This window comes from Bubalus bubalis, chromosome 3, assembly GCF_019923935.1.
Source record: "Bubalus bubalis isolate 160015118507 breed Murrah chromosome 3, NDDB_SH_1, whole genome shotgun sequence".
Taxonomy (NCBI): Eukaryota; Metazoa; Chordata; class Mammalia; order Artiodactyla; family Bovidae; genus Bubalus; species Bubalus bubalis.
In genome coordinates, this window is record NC_059159.1 from 144,640,504 (window position 1) to 144,657,815 (window position 17,312).

At 40.9% G+C, this 17,312-nt stretch overlaps 1 protein-coding gene across 10 annotated transcripts in view; it reads right to left on the minus strand.

Moving 5' to 3' along the window:
- SLC35D2 (solute carrier family 35 member D2) overlaps positions 1-17,312 on the minus strand; it is a 131,567-nt gene that overhangs the window by 65,434 nt on the left and 48,821 nt on the right. For 8 of the 10 annotated variants that reach the window (XM_045165124.1, XM_045165121.1, XM_045165120.1 and 5 more), the window contains 3 exons: positions 11,544-11,622; positions 10,353-10,435; positions 7,226-7,322 (listed from right to left, as the gene is read on the minus strand). In XM_045165124.1, coding sequence (XP_045021059.1) covers positions 7,226-7,322; positions 10,353-10,435; positions 11,544-11,622 — 259 coding nt within the window. Of the gene's footprint in view, positions 1-4,663; positions 6,484-7,225; positions 7,323-10,352; positions 10,436-11,543; positions 11,623-17,312 lie in introns of those variants that run through there. The other 2 variants (XM_045165126.1, XM_045165125.1) reach the window with 2 other exon arrangements.

A 17,312-nucleotide genomic window follows, 5' to 3' on the forward strand; every position in this document is an offset into this window, starting at 1 on the left:
TACCACTAGCACCACCTGGGGAGCCCCAAGGCAGACAAGTAATATAAATTAGTGAAGTAGGCCAGGCACCTTAATCTGTATTGTTTCAAAACAAGCACATAGTAGGTGTAATTTCTATTTCTACAAATACACTCTTGAACCTTTGGCTCTCTTGATTCAGCTTTTATTTCCCTCCTATCCTCTCAACTCTGTTGTTTGGGTTTTTTTTAACATTTATTTTTATTTATTTGGCTGTGCTGGATCTTTAGGTGTGACATGCGAGATCTATCAATAGTTCCCTAACCAGGAATTGAACCTGGGCCCCCTGCACTGGGAGCTCAGTCTTAGCCTCTGACCACCATAAAAGTCCTTCGACTTTGTTTCAAGGAAAACAACACTACAAGCACACTAATGAAAGGCAGACACTCAGTCACACGACTGGAGACACAGAAAATGGTGGAGAACATGACAAAATAACAACTACTCCCGACCTCAGCTCCAGCTGTTACCCTGTGGAGATTCTGGCCCACCTGGCAAGTTGTGATTTTTTTTTCAACTATTGCAAGAAATCCAGTTTCTAATGTGAAATTTCTCAATTTTTATAAAAAAAAATTTATTTGAATGACAGCTAGAAAATAAAGCCACTAACTCAAAAAGCATTTTAACAAAGCATAGACTAAATAATCCTAAAGGAAATCAGTCCCAAATAGTCATTGGAAGGACTGATGCTGAAGCTGAAACTCCAATACTGTGGCCACCTGATGCAAAGAACTGACTCATTGGAAAAGACCCTGATGCTGGGAAAGATTGAAGGCCAGAGGAGAAGGGGATGACAGAGGATGAAATGGTTGGATGGCATCACCGACTCGATGGACATGAGTTTGAGCAAGCTCTGGCAATTGGTGATGGACAGGGAAGCCTGGCGTGCTGCAGTCTATTGGGTCTCAAAGAGTCAGACATGACTGGGCGACTGAACTGAATTGAACTGAGACTAAATAATGCAATCTCTAATCTCCCTTTGGACAATTTCCAGGGATCTTAAATGGTTTTACAGTCTTCTCTACTTCCCCTTGTATCCCTGGAGAGTGGGCCCACAGAGCATCTCACGCTGCTGTCCCACCTTCCCTAGACAGAATGTCACACTTCAAGTAAGCAGAATTTGAAGAACAAGGTTCAAGTACTGTGACACAGTTACGAGGCACATCTCTGCTCTGAGCTGTGAGTGAGAAGGATGTGGCAGTGAAGCCTAGCTGTCCTGTCTCCTGGTCTCTCCCTTCCTTACCCTTTCCCCGCTTTTTCCTCCCCTTCCTTTCCTTTTGCCTCTCTCTCTCCCTCTGACTGCAGGCAGCTGACCACACTGGCTGGAGGAAGATGCCTTCCCACCAGGTAGCAGATATAAAAATTACCCTTGGGCTCATCCAGGAGCAAGCCTCCTGAGGCCAAAAATGGGACAACTTCTTGAGGAAACATATTAATCTTGAATTTTTTATTTTCCTCTAAAGCAGGGATCCTTACTTTTTTCAGTGCCATGAATTACAATGGCAGTCTATAAATGGCTACAGCCTCTTTCTCCAAATAATGTTTTTAAATGCATGAAATAAAACACATAAAATTATAATGAAAACCAATTGTCATAAAGTTACAGCAATATTTTCTAAATATTCTAAATATGATGTACTATAACATTAAATACACATGAATACATATTAAAATACATCTAAATCTGATGTATTCTTATGAACATATTAAACAATAAGAACTAGTGGAGGCACTAATAACTATAAGAATACTGAGCAATGCACCAATGATTTTCTACAAAAACTCTAAGGTGATACAAAAATATTTCAACTTCTATGATAACTAAGTCACAAGTACAGCCAGTATTAACTATGGTCTTGCCTACATTCAAATGAAAAGAAATGCTACATTTTCATTAGAGAAAATGAAGATGTTTTCTTTTTCCATTCAAGTTCACCAGCCCTCTAAATTCTGTGAACCTCAGGTTACGAACCCTTGATACTAAAAAGATGATCTGGACCAAAAGTCTGGGGTAGTGTGGCACCCCACTCCAGTACTTTTGCCTGGAAAACCCCATGGACGGAGGAGCCTGGTAGGCTGCAGTCCATGGGGTCGCTAGAGTCGGACACGACTGAGCGACTTCCCTTTCACTTTTCACTTTCATGCATTGGAGAAGGAAATGGCAACCCACCCCAGTGTTCTTGCCTGGAGAATTCCAGGGACGGGGGAGCCTGGTGGGCTGCTGTCTATGGGGTCCCACAGAGTCGGACACGACTGAAGCGACTTAGCAGCAGCAGCAGCAGTGCTCCTCAGATTACCAGGGTTAAAATGCAGATTCCTATTCAGTGTGTGTGTGCACCTGATATTCTGCATTTCTAACAAGCCCCAGGTAATGCTGATATTCTGATCCAGGAACCACACATTGCAGAGAAAAGGTTCTGAGGCTTATCATGGGAGACCTCAGCCTGGAATGGAGGTGAGAATCAGAGACACACAGATGGTGTTCCCTGACCCTGGGAGGTCCCAGGGATGGCTTCATCCTAAAGGGACATGTTTTGTTTTACCACATGCTTCAGTATCTAGTGACAGAAAGGGAACTTAGAGATCCTGAGTTGCTGGGCGCCCTCAGTTTCCCAAAGTACAGAGTGGCAGCTACTGATCAGCTAAACCACTGACCCTTGACAAGTCCCAGTCCTCAAAATATATGCACAAGCACACACACCCATTCACAGAAAACAAAAAGTACTCACAAGTCGTAAACATGACTCAACAAGACTACAAAGCTGAAGTGATCATGCAAAAGGAAAAAACTCACTAAAGTCTCTGAAAGTATTGACATATGTACCTTTGCCATTTTCCCGAGAGCACAGAAAATATATATAAATAAAAAAATATGTAAAATATATAAACATATACTAACAATTATACACATATAATATATAACTCTTCTCTAAACTAGGTTTTATTCTTTAGGCAAACTCAGCTTTCACTAACTCCTAGTGCCCCTGTACTTTTACTTATATATGGAATATATTTTAAAAATACTAAAACAACAGGAAAAAGTACAAGTTAACAAACGTCACTGCTATTAGCAGTAAAATAGCCAGAAGTAAGCAAAGTAGCAAGTATATTAAACTAATTTTCCTTCTTCCACCAGAATGGTTTTTATTACTTTTTTTTTTTAAGAAAAAAGAAATCTGGAGACCTGATGCACTCGGCTATTCTTCTTCAGCCTCTCTGAAGTTCGTGGATCCCTTTTGCACCACCTCTCTGCATCCAACATTCTCAGCTAAACTTAATTCAAAACCCAGACTGGCATTCCCATCAACCCCACCCTAGTTCTGTAGAGGAGAGCAAAAATTACAAGTTTCGACCCAGCTACAAAAATCTGCCTGCATTGTCGAAGACCCAGGTTCAATCCCTGGGTCAGGAATATCTCCTAGAGAAGGAAATGGCAACCCACTCCAGTATTCTTGCCTGGAGAATCCCATGGACAGAGGAGCCTGGCGGGCCACAGTCCATGCGATCACACCGAGTCGGACAGGAGGAAGCTAGACACAACACACAGGACTGCTGGACTGCTCTTAGGGTGCCCTCTGCTGGCCACATATGGAAACAAGGGAAGGAAAGCTTTCCACACTGATTTTAAAAAGGGTGGGGGGAGGGGGGGTGGGCAGGTCATGTAAGACCAAGTATTTGAGGTGATTGTAAAAGAAAAATATTTAAATAAGAACCCCATTCCGGGAGGGATGTTCAAGAGGAAGGAGAGTATGTATACCTATGGCTGCTTCATTTTGATGTTTGACAGAAGATAACAAAATTCTGTAAAGCAATTATCCTTCAATTAAATAAATAAATAAAAGGAACCCATCCTGAGGCATCCTGGCTATTGAAACAAAAGACCAACCATAGTAAGACTAGAAAAACACAAAAGCATCTTCCTTTAAGAATTCTAAAAATGAAAATTAGAAAAAACAATTTTGGAAGAAAACAAATCTTGTTTAAGCTTAACATTGGGAAAAAAAAAATGAGTTGAAGTTAACATTTTTCAAGTCTTAGCACTTTTGGTCCCTGGATTTCATTTGATGATGATGCAAGAAAAGGTGATTACACAGTTTGGGAGCCCCAAGGTAATATTCTAGAAGCCTTTAAAAAGTAAATTGAAACAATAAGGAACTCCTATAATTCAAAAACAAAAAAACAAAACCCAAACAACCCAATTCAAAATGGGCAAAGGATTTGAACAGACATTTCTCCAAAGAATATGTACAAATGGCCAACAAGCACACGAGAAGACACTCAACATCACTGATCACCAGAGAAATGCAAATCAAAACTACAATATCACTTCACACCCACTGAACAGAGGAGCCCGGCAGGCTACAGTCCATGGATTCACAAGAGTCAGACACGACTTAGAGACTAAACCACCACCACCTCCTACTGCTGCTGCTGCTGCTGCTGCTGCTAAGTCGCTTCAGTCGTGTCCAACTCTGTGCGATCCCATAGATGGAAGCCCACCAGGCTCCCCCGTCCCTGGAATTCTCCAGGCAAGAACACTGGAGTGGGTTGCCATTTCCTTCTCCAATGCATGAGAGAGAAAAGTGAAAGTGAAGTCGTTCAGTCATGTCTGACTCTTAATGACCCCATGGACTACAGCCTACCAGGCTCCTCCGTCCATGGATTTTTCAGGCAAGCGTACTGGAGTGGGGTGCCATTGCCTTCTCCCCACTTCCTACTACTGCTACCAAAAAGAGCAAATAACAAGTGAGGATGTGGATAAATAGGAACCCCCTCACTGTTGGTGGGAATACAAAATGGTCTCTGTGGTCCATGTGTTACTGTGAAAAATGATGAGGTTTGGAGAGCTTCCACTCGATGAACACATTGATGTGCCAGAGGGGTTATGAAAGCTCCAAACCATTTCCAATATACCTTGTCCTATGTACTTCTTCCCTTTGGCTATTCCTGAGTCAAATGCTTTATAATAAACTGGTAATAGAGAGTAAAGCACTTCCCTGAGCTCTGTGAGCCATTCCAGCAAATTACTGAACCCAAGGAAGCGGGTATGAAGACTCCAGCTTTCTGGTCAATTGGTCAGAAGCACTAGTCACAACCTGGGACTTGGGACTGGCATCTGAAGCAGGGGGAAATCTTGGGGGACTGGGCCCTTAACCTGTGGGGTCTGTGCGAAATCTGGGTGGAGTCAGAATTTAACTGTAGGACCCCTAGTTGGCATCCAGAGAGTTGAAGAATTGCTTAATGTGAGGGAAAGTCCCTACACATTTGGTGTCAGAAGTGTTTTATGTGTAGAAGAAACAGGTTTCCTTTTACCATCCAAAAGAGCTGAATGCAGGGTCTCAAAGAAATATTTGTACACCCACGTTAATAGCAGCATTATACACAAATAGCCAAGAGGCAGAAGCAGCCCAAGAGTCCACTGACAGATGAATAGATAAACAAAATGTGGTATATCCATATGATGGAACATTATTCAGTCTTAGGAAGAAAGGAAATTCTGACATATGCTGCAACATGGATGAACCTTGAGGACATTATCCTAAGTGAAATAAGCTAGCTGAGAGATAAATACTGTGTGATTCTACTTTTATGCGGTATCTATAGTAGTCAAATTCATAGAGACAGAAAACAGAATGGTGGTTGCCAAGGGCTGGGGAAAGGGAGGAATGGGGAGTCATTGTCTAATGGGTATAGAGTTTTGGTTTTGCAAGATGAGAAGGTTCTGGAGATTGGCTACACAACACTGTCAATATACTTAACACTACTAAACTGTACACTTAGAAATGGTTATGCTGATAACTGTATGTTATGTGTATTTTACAATTAATTTTTTTAATTAAACATGTCAACACAATCATTCCTTCATTTGCTGCCCTGTCCACCCGGTTTGCTGTCCTGTCCATCTGGTTCAGCTTCTATAAACTTAGAAAGTCAGAGCTGGCAGGGATTTGGGAATATCATTCCATTGTACAGATTAAAAAATGGAGGCAACCATGGCAAGGTGACTTGTGGAGCTCTCAGTGAGTCAGCAGAGAAGACAAGACTGGAAAGAAGGGCCCCTGATTCCCAGAGTGGGGCCTTACCTTGCGCCACAACCCCTGTGAGGACAGTCCATTTCTAAATGGTGCCGTACAGTGCGTGCATGCTCAGTCATGTCAGACTCTGCAACCCAGTGGACTCCTCTGTCCATGGGATTTCACAGGCAGGAACACTGGAGTGGGTTACCATTTCCTCCTCAGAGGATCCTTCTAACCCAGGGATCGAACCCACATCTCCTGTGCCTCCTGCATTGGCAGGTGAATTCTTTACCACTGAGACACCTGGGAGGAGAGGATAAGAACTGTCATCCAATCCGAGGTTGCTTCCCACACACCATTGGTCTGGGAAGTCAGGCAAGCCCAGGAAAAAAATATATACCTTGGTTAAAGTTGATGTGATCTGAATTTCAGAGTCCCCTGGACAAACCTGGGAGGAGAACAGGAGAGAAATATAACCTACTTAAATAATATAACCTACTTAAATGTTGACGGAGCACACTGAGTATTGTTTTTCCATTGAGTTATTTTGTAATTTTTCCCAACATGAGTCATTTATTACCCTTCAAGGCAGACTGAATAAAATGACTTACTGTTTACTGCCTGCCTACAATAACATAACAGTATGAGGCATGCATATAAATTATTTTTTATTTTACTTTGGTGATTGTGAAGATATCAACATATAAGATCAAATCAAAGCTAACAACTTTACTGGCATTTAAGTGGTTGATTTTACTAAAATGAAGACATGTCTGCTTAAACCAAAAAAATGTTCTCATTGGCACCTTGCTTTGGCTGCGATCTTTGAAATTAAGGCCAAGGTGCTGATAAGCACGCTCACCAGCATCGGCCTTTGACCGCCTCTGAAGCACTTTGGATACCTGGAAGAGTACACAGGTGTGTGGGCCCTGCAAGTGCCTTGGAAACGATCCCTTTCACCAACTGTTTGAAAAGATTCACTTTCAGCTGGTAAGGCTTTGCCTGGGTACGTTTCTCAGGGTTGATGATGGCTCCTCGTGCAGCACATGAGGTAGATTCGCTTTGCATTTTGCAGACATTCCTGTTGTGCCTTAACCAGAAGGGCAAGTGCCACAGCCAAAACAGCTGGGAATATCCCCCCCTCCCCACAGTCTGCAAGCGAGTCTGCAATTCTGCCCCAGGTTCTAGACCTTCAAATCTTGAGAGATGTTTTCTTCATCCACAGGTTGTTTAGGCTTTAATTGGCTGCCTAGAGTTAAAAAGGAATATCTCAAGCCTCCTGCCATGCTGAAAGAAGAAGAAAAAAAACAACAGTAAAAATAAATTCCATAGGTGGTACCATCAAAAGTTATACTCTTGATAAATATAATCAGCCTAATTTTTTTTATACTTTGGCTACTTATTTCTTTTTTCAAATTTTGTTGAAGTATAATTGATTTACAATGCAGTTGGCCTAATGCAGAGACATTACTTTGCCAACAAAGGTCTGTCTAGTCAAGTCTATGGTTTTTCCTGTGGTCATGTATGGATGCGAGAGTTGGACTGTGAAGAAAGCTGAGTGCTGAAGAATTGATGCTTTTGAACTGTGGTGTTGGAGAAGACTCTTGAGAGTCCCTTGGACTGCAAGGAGATCCAACCAGTCCATTCTGAAGGAGATCAGCCCTGGGATTTCTTTGGAAGGAATGGTGCTAAAGCTGAAACTCCAGTACTTTGGCCACCTCATGCGAAGAGCTGACTCATTGGAAAAGACTCTGATGCTGGGAGGGTTTGGAGGCAGGAGGAGAAGGGGACAACAGAGGATGAGATGGCTGGATGGCATCACTGACTCGATGGACGTGAGTCTGAGTGAACTCTGGGAGTTGGTGATGGACAGGGAGGCCTGGCGTGCTGTGATTCATGGGGTCACAGAGTCGGACACGACTGAGCAACTGAACTGAACTGAACTGGCCTAATGAGAAGGAAATTATCAAACCCCCTGTTTTACTTCCTCAAATATGTGGATTAATTGATGAGAATTAACCCTCTTATTTACAAATCTTTGGCAGTAGAAAAAGAGCAGGTCAGATCTAATACATAAACTTGGAGAGAAATAAGCAACTGGTTATTATTGGAATAAACAATATACTATTATCCTAACAGAAGCAGAAGATATTAAGAAGAGATGGCAAGAATACACAGAAGAGGGAGGAGGGAAGAGGGTTCAGGATGGGGAACACATGTATACCTGTGGCGGATTCATTTTGATATTTGGCAAATCTAATACAGTTATGTAAAGTTTAAAAATAAAATAAAATTTAAAAAAAAAAAAAAAAGAAAGATAAAAAAAAAAAAAAAAAAAAAAGAATACACAGAAGAACTGTACAAAAAAGATCTTCACGACCCAGAAATCACGATGGTGTGATCACTGACCTAGAGCCAGATCCTGGAATGTGAAGTCAAGTGGGCCTTAAAAAGCATCACTACGAACAAAGCTAGTGGAGGTGATGGAATTCCAGTGGAGCTATTTCAAATCCTGAAAGATGATGCTGTGAAAAGTGCTGCACTCAATATGCCAGCAAATTTGGAAAACTCAGCATTAGCCACAGGACTGGAAAAGGTCAGTTTTCATTCCAATTCCAAAGAAAGGCAATGCCAAAGAATGCTCAAACTACCGCACAATTGCACTCATCTCACACGCTAGTAAAGTAATGCTCAAAATTCTCCAAGCCAGGCTTCAGCAATATGTGAACCGTGAACTTCCTGATGTTCAAGCTGATTTTAGAAAAGGCAGAGGAACCAGAGATCAAATTGCCAACATCCGCTGGATCATGGAAAAAGCAAGAGAGTTCCAGAAAAACATTTCTGCTTTATTGACTATGCCAAAGCCTTTGACTGTGTGGATCACAATAAACTGTGGAAAATTCTGAAAGAGATGGGAATACCAGACTACCTGATCTGCCTCTTGAGAAATTTGTATGCAGGTCAGTAAGCAACAGTTAGAACTGGACCAGGAACAACAGACTGGCTCCAAATAGGAAAAGGAGTACGTCAAGGCTGTATATTGTCACCCTGCTTATTTAACTTCTATGCAGAGTACATCATGAGAAACGCTGGACTGGAAGAAGCACAAGCTGGAATCAAGATTGCTGGGAGAAATATCAATAACCTCAGATATGCAGAGGACACCACCCTTATGGCAGAAAGTGAAGAGGAACTCAAAAGCCTCTTGATGAAAGTGAAAGTGGAGAGTGAAAAAGTTGGCTTAAAGCTCAACATTCAGAAAACAAAGACCATGGCATCTGGTCCCATCACTTCATGGGAAATAGATGGAGAAACAGTGGAAACAGTGTCAGATTTTATTATTTTGGGCTCCAAAATCACTGCAGATGGTGACTGCAGCCATGAAATTAAAAGACACTTACTCCTTGGAAGGAAAGTTATGACCAACCTAGATAGCATATTCAAAAGCAGAGACATTACTTTGCCAACAAAGGTCTGTCTAGTCAAGGCTATGGTTTTTCCTGTGGTCATGTATGGATATGAGAGTTGGACTGTGAAGAAGACTGAGCGCTGAAGAATTGATGCTTTTGAACTGTGGTATTGGAGAAGACTCTTGAGAGTCCCTCGGACTGCAAGGAGATCCAACCAGTCCATTCTGAAGGAGATCAGCCCTGGGATTTCTTTGGAAGGAATGATGCTAAAGCTGAAACTCCAGTACTTTGGCCACCTCATGCGAAGAGCTGACTCATTGGAAAAGACTCTGATGCTGGGAGGGTTTGGAGGCAGGAGGAGAAGGGGACAACAGAGGATGAGATGGCTGGATGGCATCACTGACTTGATGGATGTGAGTCTGAGTGAACTCCGGGAGTTGGTGATGGACAGGGAGGCCTGGCGTGCTGCGATTCATGGGGTCGCAAAGAGTTGGACATGACTGAGCGACTGAACTGAACTGAACTGAACTGATTATCTTAAAATGGTGTCCTACCCCTGAGACCCCAAAATGCCTTTCAAAAGTATCTCCGAACATCTTTAACACATGTGCTTCGATGGAGCACAGATTTAGTGAGGCGCATTCACAAAAGGAAGGCCACATGTAGGGTCTTTTCTGTGAGGAAGACACATGAATTAAATTCAGCTCTCAACTCTGAATTTTCATTACACACATCCCCATGGACCACACGAGCAAGTATGGCATAGAGATGAACTGAATATTTCAAGTAAAATTTATCCTAGGGATTGTAACATCAAAACACCTCCTGCTCTTTCACTTATAACATATTACTCAGGCTTTTAAAATTCATGTTACTAAAATGAATTCATTAAAAAAATCCCACTTACCAAATATTTAACCCTACAAAGTTTAACACAGAGAAAATGTAGTCTCCACCTACTAACATTCCAATGTAGGCCACGGATACATTCTGCAAAAAGAGAGGATTAGTGATCTTAGAAGTAAAGGATTTGGGGGGAAAACACATATATATGGTGAAATCTGAAACAAAATATTTTAGTTACTTTGAAAGAGATTTGCATATAATAGGAATTCATGGAATATTGAATATGTGAATAAAAACTATAACATATGGCTTTATAAAAAAAATGAAGTAAACTATAACACTATAATCACAGAACTGCATCATCCATGCCTTCTTCCACATACTATACCAGAAAAAAGATGTAAGAGTTGGGTTGTAATCAGCTTTTCAGATCTCATCTCTTTATCATCACTGGGTAGGGAATTTTAATCATATTAGTCCTAAACGTAAACTGATTAAGACAGCTGACAAATTCTAAGCAGTACTTGGTCCAGTATATTCTCAATGGTCTTTGGGTAGCCAAAAGATAAGTCTACTGATGAAGCACTCATTCATCATAGAAGCTCATGTGAACAGAAACACAAAGCAACGGCAGAACAGAATTTAGAATACCTCACCCTCCGATTCATTAGTGTGTGTACTCAAATGCTGTACACACACAGCATGTACACCAATCCCAGAGTTAATCACCTTATAACTGTGTGCAGATCTAGACTGAAAACAGTTCTTCATAAGGATTCCCTTAGTCAGCAGTATTCTCCCAGAAAATCAAAATGTAGATCACTCTGTATCTTGTCGCAGAAATTTGTAATTTTTTCAGCTATTTTACTTGGTTTTCCCATACCATCCCTTCCTTCATTCCCAATTTAAAAGTTATAGAGGATGAGATGGTTGGATAGCATCATCAACTCAATGGACATGAGTTTGAGCAAACTCCAGGAGATAGTGAAGGACAGGGAAGCCTGGTGTGCTGTAGTCCATGGCGTTGCAAAGAGTCAGACCCAACTGAGCAACAGAACAACAACCTTTAAATTAGCAGGCCTTCCCTCTGTCTTGTGAATTAAAAGATTAGAAAATGTAAGAAGGAATTACCCAGCCATAGCTGAAAATATCACAGGCCTCCATTCTTACTATACCACGGATAATAACAACAATAAAATCAAACAGTCAATCCCCCAATTCGGTTGTTTATTTCAAGGCTTCAGCCACTTACTTTGATGGCTCCAACCACCGCCGTCGTCAGGGCTGAATTGTAATAGCTGCACAAAACTGTGGAGTACATCAGCAGAAACCTGGGACAAGGAAGCAAACACCTGAGTGGAGAGTCAGCTGTTTTAAATAAATAAAAAAGAAAAACATACTATGAAGATTTTAATACCTATATTTCAAAACATCTCCTCATTAACTTCAACTTTTTATAGGAAAATGGTCTAGTCGTGCATTAGCCAAACTTTCTACCTTAGGTGTCCCTTTCATTTTATCTGTGCATTTCCCGTCAGTGTTTCCACAAAAGGGCATAAAGACAATAAGATTTTTTTAAATGATCTGAACTCTTTCACTTAACAGCTATGTTACAACAATGGTTTTCAATACTCTCTGTGGATCAGAATCGCTTGATACACTTTTAACACCATGATACCTGACAGACAGTCTCTTTCATCTGGTTTGAGGTGGGGCCCCAGACACGTGCTGTATCAAAGATCTGTGGATGATTAAAACGTGCAGCTAGTTTTGAGAAACACTGGTGTTAGGGAAAGCTGCTGAACGATTGCTAGCTTTGGACTAAGAAGATTTAGATAATGGGTTCCACATGCCTATAATACTCCTGTACTCTACTACCAAAGTTAATTTAACAGGTATTCAGCATTGACCAGTATGTCCGACACTGGTCAACAAAATGATTACAGAATCATGATCAGGCATCAGAGAAGAAAATATATATTCACATACACAGAAAAGAATGAAGAATCCAATCAAAAGTAAAGAAATACATTCATTTCATTCAAGTAGTAAAGAAAATTAGGTGTAACCTAAGTGGGGTGCAAAATTTCATCCACTGGAATCAGAGATTAAATGTTGAAAGAGGTTACCATCAAAACTGGTTAAGAATGAAACTGGAAAGATACAGAGAACATAAGATGTGTTGGATTTTAAAGCTAAATCCTAGCTTGGGAACTGTACTCTAAGAAAGGGCTCAGGCCCCAGGCATTAGGGAGACTCCCCCTGGGGCAATGTACCCACCAGTTTCAGGTCCAGGTCCAAATTTCTGATTGTTAACAATAGAATCTAGATCACTAATATGTAACACAATAACTGTTTTTGGCCTGAATATGTTCATTACCAGGAATGATAGAGAAAAAATATTAGAGATAATATACATCAAGTTTTTATACTAAGTTAAGGAATAAACTCAATTACAAATAAATTTTGTAGTCTTCAGAATAATGTATGTCTTTGTTATTAAGGTAATTACAACAATTTTACAAGTGAGAGAATCCAGCATCTTGACTTTGGTTGTTTGTATCTGAAATCTATATTAAATTTGCAATTTTCACTTGAAAAGAATACAAAAATCTAAGTCTGTACACAGTATTCTGATGTTTAAAAGGTGATATACCACATTGCCAAGTTTGGTTTACTAGATTTCAAAGAGTTTCTAGGTTTATAAAACAACCTGGCCCATCAGCTTCTCTAGGGTCTCATAACACCTTGGAATTGCTAGGAAAAAATCAGGTAAATTACATTTGTAAATCACATTTAAGATGTTTAATTTTTTTTTAATTCACTAAGTTATGAGACTGATTTACAGTAAGCTGTTTAGGAGATTTCAATCACTTAAACTTCACTTAAACCATTAACCAAATAATGAAAGTATTCTTATATTAATACAAAAGTTACTAATTTTATAAATAAAGCAAGAATATTTATAAATTGGCTTAAGAAAATCCAAGTTTTTTTTAGTTTTAATAAATTCAACATTAATTTATAGACCCAGGCAGCTATAAATAATCCAAAGCATGCATAATAAAAAGATTAAAAAATCAACCCAATGTTGATTGTTGCCTGCTTTTCTGGGCCTGGGTAGTAAGAGCACATAAGCCACAGCATCTGCCCTGGAGGAGCTAAGAGTCTAATAAAATAGCAGAAATCACAACTCCTGGGAGGGGCCCAACCCAGTTTCCAGGACACAGTAAAGCTTCCTGTAGGCTTCCTAACCTGGACCGCAGCGTTATACCCAAGACAACCATGATGTTCTTTATGTTCCAGTTTTCTTTAAATTTCCTAATCCAGGGTTCCGAACATGCAACGTTTTCTTCATTCCAAATTTTAGTGAAACCACCTTGGCCAATTTCCATCTACCATGAATGTGGGCCACTAGGACACTCACCCACCAGCTGGGCTGAGTGAGGGGAGGAGTCCCTGTCTCCAGCCTCCTGGGGGAATCCGAATTAGCAGCAGTTCTCCTAAGTGCCAGATGGCGTCTGATACAGGAACAGCCACTTTCTGCAGACAGACAGGCTGCATTTCTTTTGTTGTTGTTGTTCAGTCGTTAAGTCCTGCCTGATTCCTTGTGACCCCATGGAGTGCAGCACGCCAGGCTTCCCTGTCTTTCACTATCTCTCGAAGTTTGCTCAAACTCATGTCCATTGAGTCCGTGATGCCATCTAACCATCTCATCCTGTCGCCCCTTTCTCCTCCTGCCCTCAATCTTCCCCAGTATCAGGGTCTTTTTCTAGCTTCATATCTGGTGGCCAAAGTAATGGAGCTTCAGCTTCAGTATCAGTCCTTCCAGTGAATATTCAGGGTTTATTTCCTTTAGGATTGACTGGTTTGATCTCCTTGCAGTTCAAGGGACTCTCAAGAGTTTTCTCCAGCACCACAGTTCAAAAGCATCAGTTCTTCAGCGCTCAGCCTTCTTTATGGTCCAACTCTCACATCCATATATGACTGCTGGAAAAACCATAGCTTTGACTAGACAGACCTTTGTCACCAAAGTGATATCTCTGCTTTCTAATACACTGTCTAGGTTTGTCGTAACTTTTCTTCCATGGAGCAAGCGTCTTTTAATTTCATGGCTGCAGTCACCATCCACAGTGATTTTGGAGCCCATGGAAACAAAGTCTGTCTCTGTTTCCACTGTTTCTCCATCTATTTGCCATGAAGTTATGGGAGCAGATGCCATGATCTTAGTTTTCTGAATGTTGAGTTTTTTTTTTTGGGGGGGGGGGGATCAAACCATTTTATTGAGGGGCTTCGGGGGAAGATCGAAAAGCTGGGAGGACAATGACATCCGACGTCCTTCTCGAGCCATCTGCCCAGCTCTTCAGCAGCTGAAAGTGAATGTTGAGTTTTAAGAGCGCTTTTCACTCTCCTCTTTCATCTTCATCAAGAGGCTCTTTAAAGAGTTCCTCTTCGCTTTCTGCCATTAGAGCAGTATCATCTGCATATCTGAGGTTGTTGATCTTTCTCCCGGCAATCTTGATTCCCACTTCTGATTCATGCAGCCCAGCATTTCACATGATGTACTCTGCATAGAAGTTAAATGAGCAGGGTGACAATATTCAGCCTTGATGTACTCCTTTCCCAATTTGGAACCAGTCTGTTGTTCCATGTCCAATTATAACTGTTCCTTCTTGACCTGCATATAGGTTTATCAGGAGACAGATAAGGTGGTCTGGTATTTCCATCTCTTTAAGAGTTTTCCACAGTTTGTTGTGATCAACACAGTGAAAGGCTTTAGGATAGTCAATGAAGCAGATGTTTTTCTAGAATTCTCTTGCTTTTTCTATGATCCAACAAATGTTGGCAGAGAGAGTAACTATTATATAAAATGACTAGGCCCAAAGGAGTATATTAAAATTTTCTAAGAAATATAATAGTTTTCTATATGCAAAGGACCTATACAGTCCTTTGGCTAAGACCAAGATTCTGAACTAAAAGACCCTCCATTAACTCAGTGCAAAGGAAACCACTTTTAAAACCAAAAATGTCAATCTTCACATGATAGTTTTGATTTTAGCATCTATGAATTAATAAAATGAAAAGACATTTAAAAGCACTGCTGAATTCTCAGCTTTCTGCCATTCCATTCTTTTAAAATCATACTTATCATCTGTGTACATCTGAAAAATGATGGCACAGATACAAGATACATTTATTCAGACAACAGATACCAGCTGGTGTTTATAGGGCCCCGAGGGATGGAGGTGCTCATGTGGAAACCCCTGGACCAGAACCCCTGCTCAAAGGTTTCTTCCTGTTTCTGAAAAATAACACAAAAAATAACTGATTAACCCAAAGTTGGATGGCACACTCCTGGCAGTCACAAGCAGAACCTAAATGGCCTTGTTTACATCTTGTTGTTGATTACTATTCCACTTACAAGCATATATAGAAATCCAACACAAATGTTCGAATAATAAAAGGCCACTTCCACACTCCTTCCACCAATCACAATGATACCCAAGCACATTACTCTCTTACTCCAGATTTCAAAGAACTTCAAGTACTCTCATCTTGCCCAACTCTAGTAAGAACTCACTCTTACCCCAGACCACAGTGGTGTGCCAAGGAAGCCAAAGCCATGGGATAAATATGGCCCATTTTCCTGGAGCATTGAGTTCACACTAGGATGTGCTTTGTTGGGCAATGATGGGAATATCTAAACTCTTTGAAGGTTCTGTCACTCCAGTGCCCAAGCAACCAGCAGAATTGTTTTGTCTTGGACCCTACATCTTGGCAGTATCGGTGAAGTTTCAAAGAATAGAACATTTTTTATACTGTCAGAAGGGAAAACAGATACACTTGTATTTCTATCAAGGAACATATTACTGCTTCAGTGAGATCAAAGAGGCTGCTGTGTGCATGCTCAGTTCTTCAGTCGTGTCCGACTCTGTGCGAGCCTACGGACTATAGCCTGCCAGGCTCCTCTGTCCATGAGATTCTCCAGGCAAGAATACTGGAGTGGGTTGCCATGCCCTCCTCCAGGGGATCTTCCCAACCCAGGGATCAAACCTGTGTCTCCTGTGTTGCAGGCGGACACAGGGACATTTAAGCCTTTACTGACTCAGCCACCAGGGAAGCCCATCAAAGAGGCTGTTATTGGAGCAGAAACAGAGTCAAATAATTGCCTCCAGGGCCTGGGAGCTGGTGCCAGCTGCTGGTGTGAATGAACTGGAACCTGTCACTTCTGGGCAAGATTAAAAAGACCGGCAGAGCTAGCTTTTTAAAATCTAGTTTGTCTACTTAAATTTCAGTCTTATTTTACCTTTGCCTGTGTTAAATTATCATGGCTGCCACAATCCAGTTCACCTGCCTGATGCAATTTCATCATAAGCTTTATTTACAAATTCTTGATTACAAATAGCATTCCTTAAAGCTGAATCCTTAACCCTAGCTCAAAAGAAAAATCTGCCCTTTTCACCATTCTGTTGGCTTCTTAATGTACATTTTCAAAGTGCTAAAGAGTTGTTAAATTACATTTTCAACTCTGGATAGAGGTTGGGTGGTCAGAAAAAGCAAGTTGGAAACGCAAACTTGAAAGTGAAAATAAGAGAGAAACTGACAGAGAGTTCTCTGGAGTCAGGGTTGGAACGCACACACATTAATCCTGTGGCTCCTTGAGCTTGAACCAAAGCGAAGGGACAGTCCGAGCCCAGTCCCAGCTGCTCTGAAAACCAAGGATGTGCTCAGAAGCTTACAAAGGTTTGTATTACTGCCAAGAAGGAAATGATCTGATCACAGTGTCTTCTGAGTAAGAAAGCAGCATTCTGAAAAATGCACCATGAAAAAATAGAAGATTTCTTCTAAATCAGTTTCAGACTTAAAACTGACTGAAGATGAAGTACACATAATAGAAGAAATAATAAAAAGGCAAAGGAACCAGAGATCAAATTGCCAACATCCACTGGATCATCGAAAAACCAAGAGAGTTTCAGAAAAACATCTATCTCTGCTTTATTGACTATGCCAAAGTCTTTGA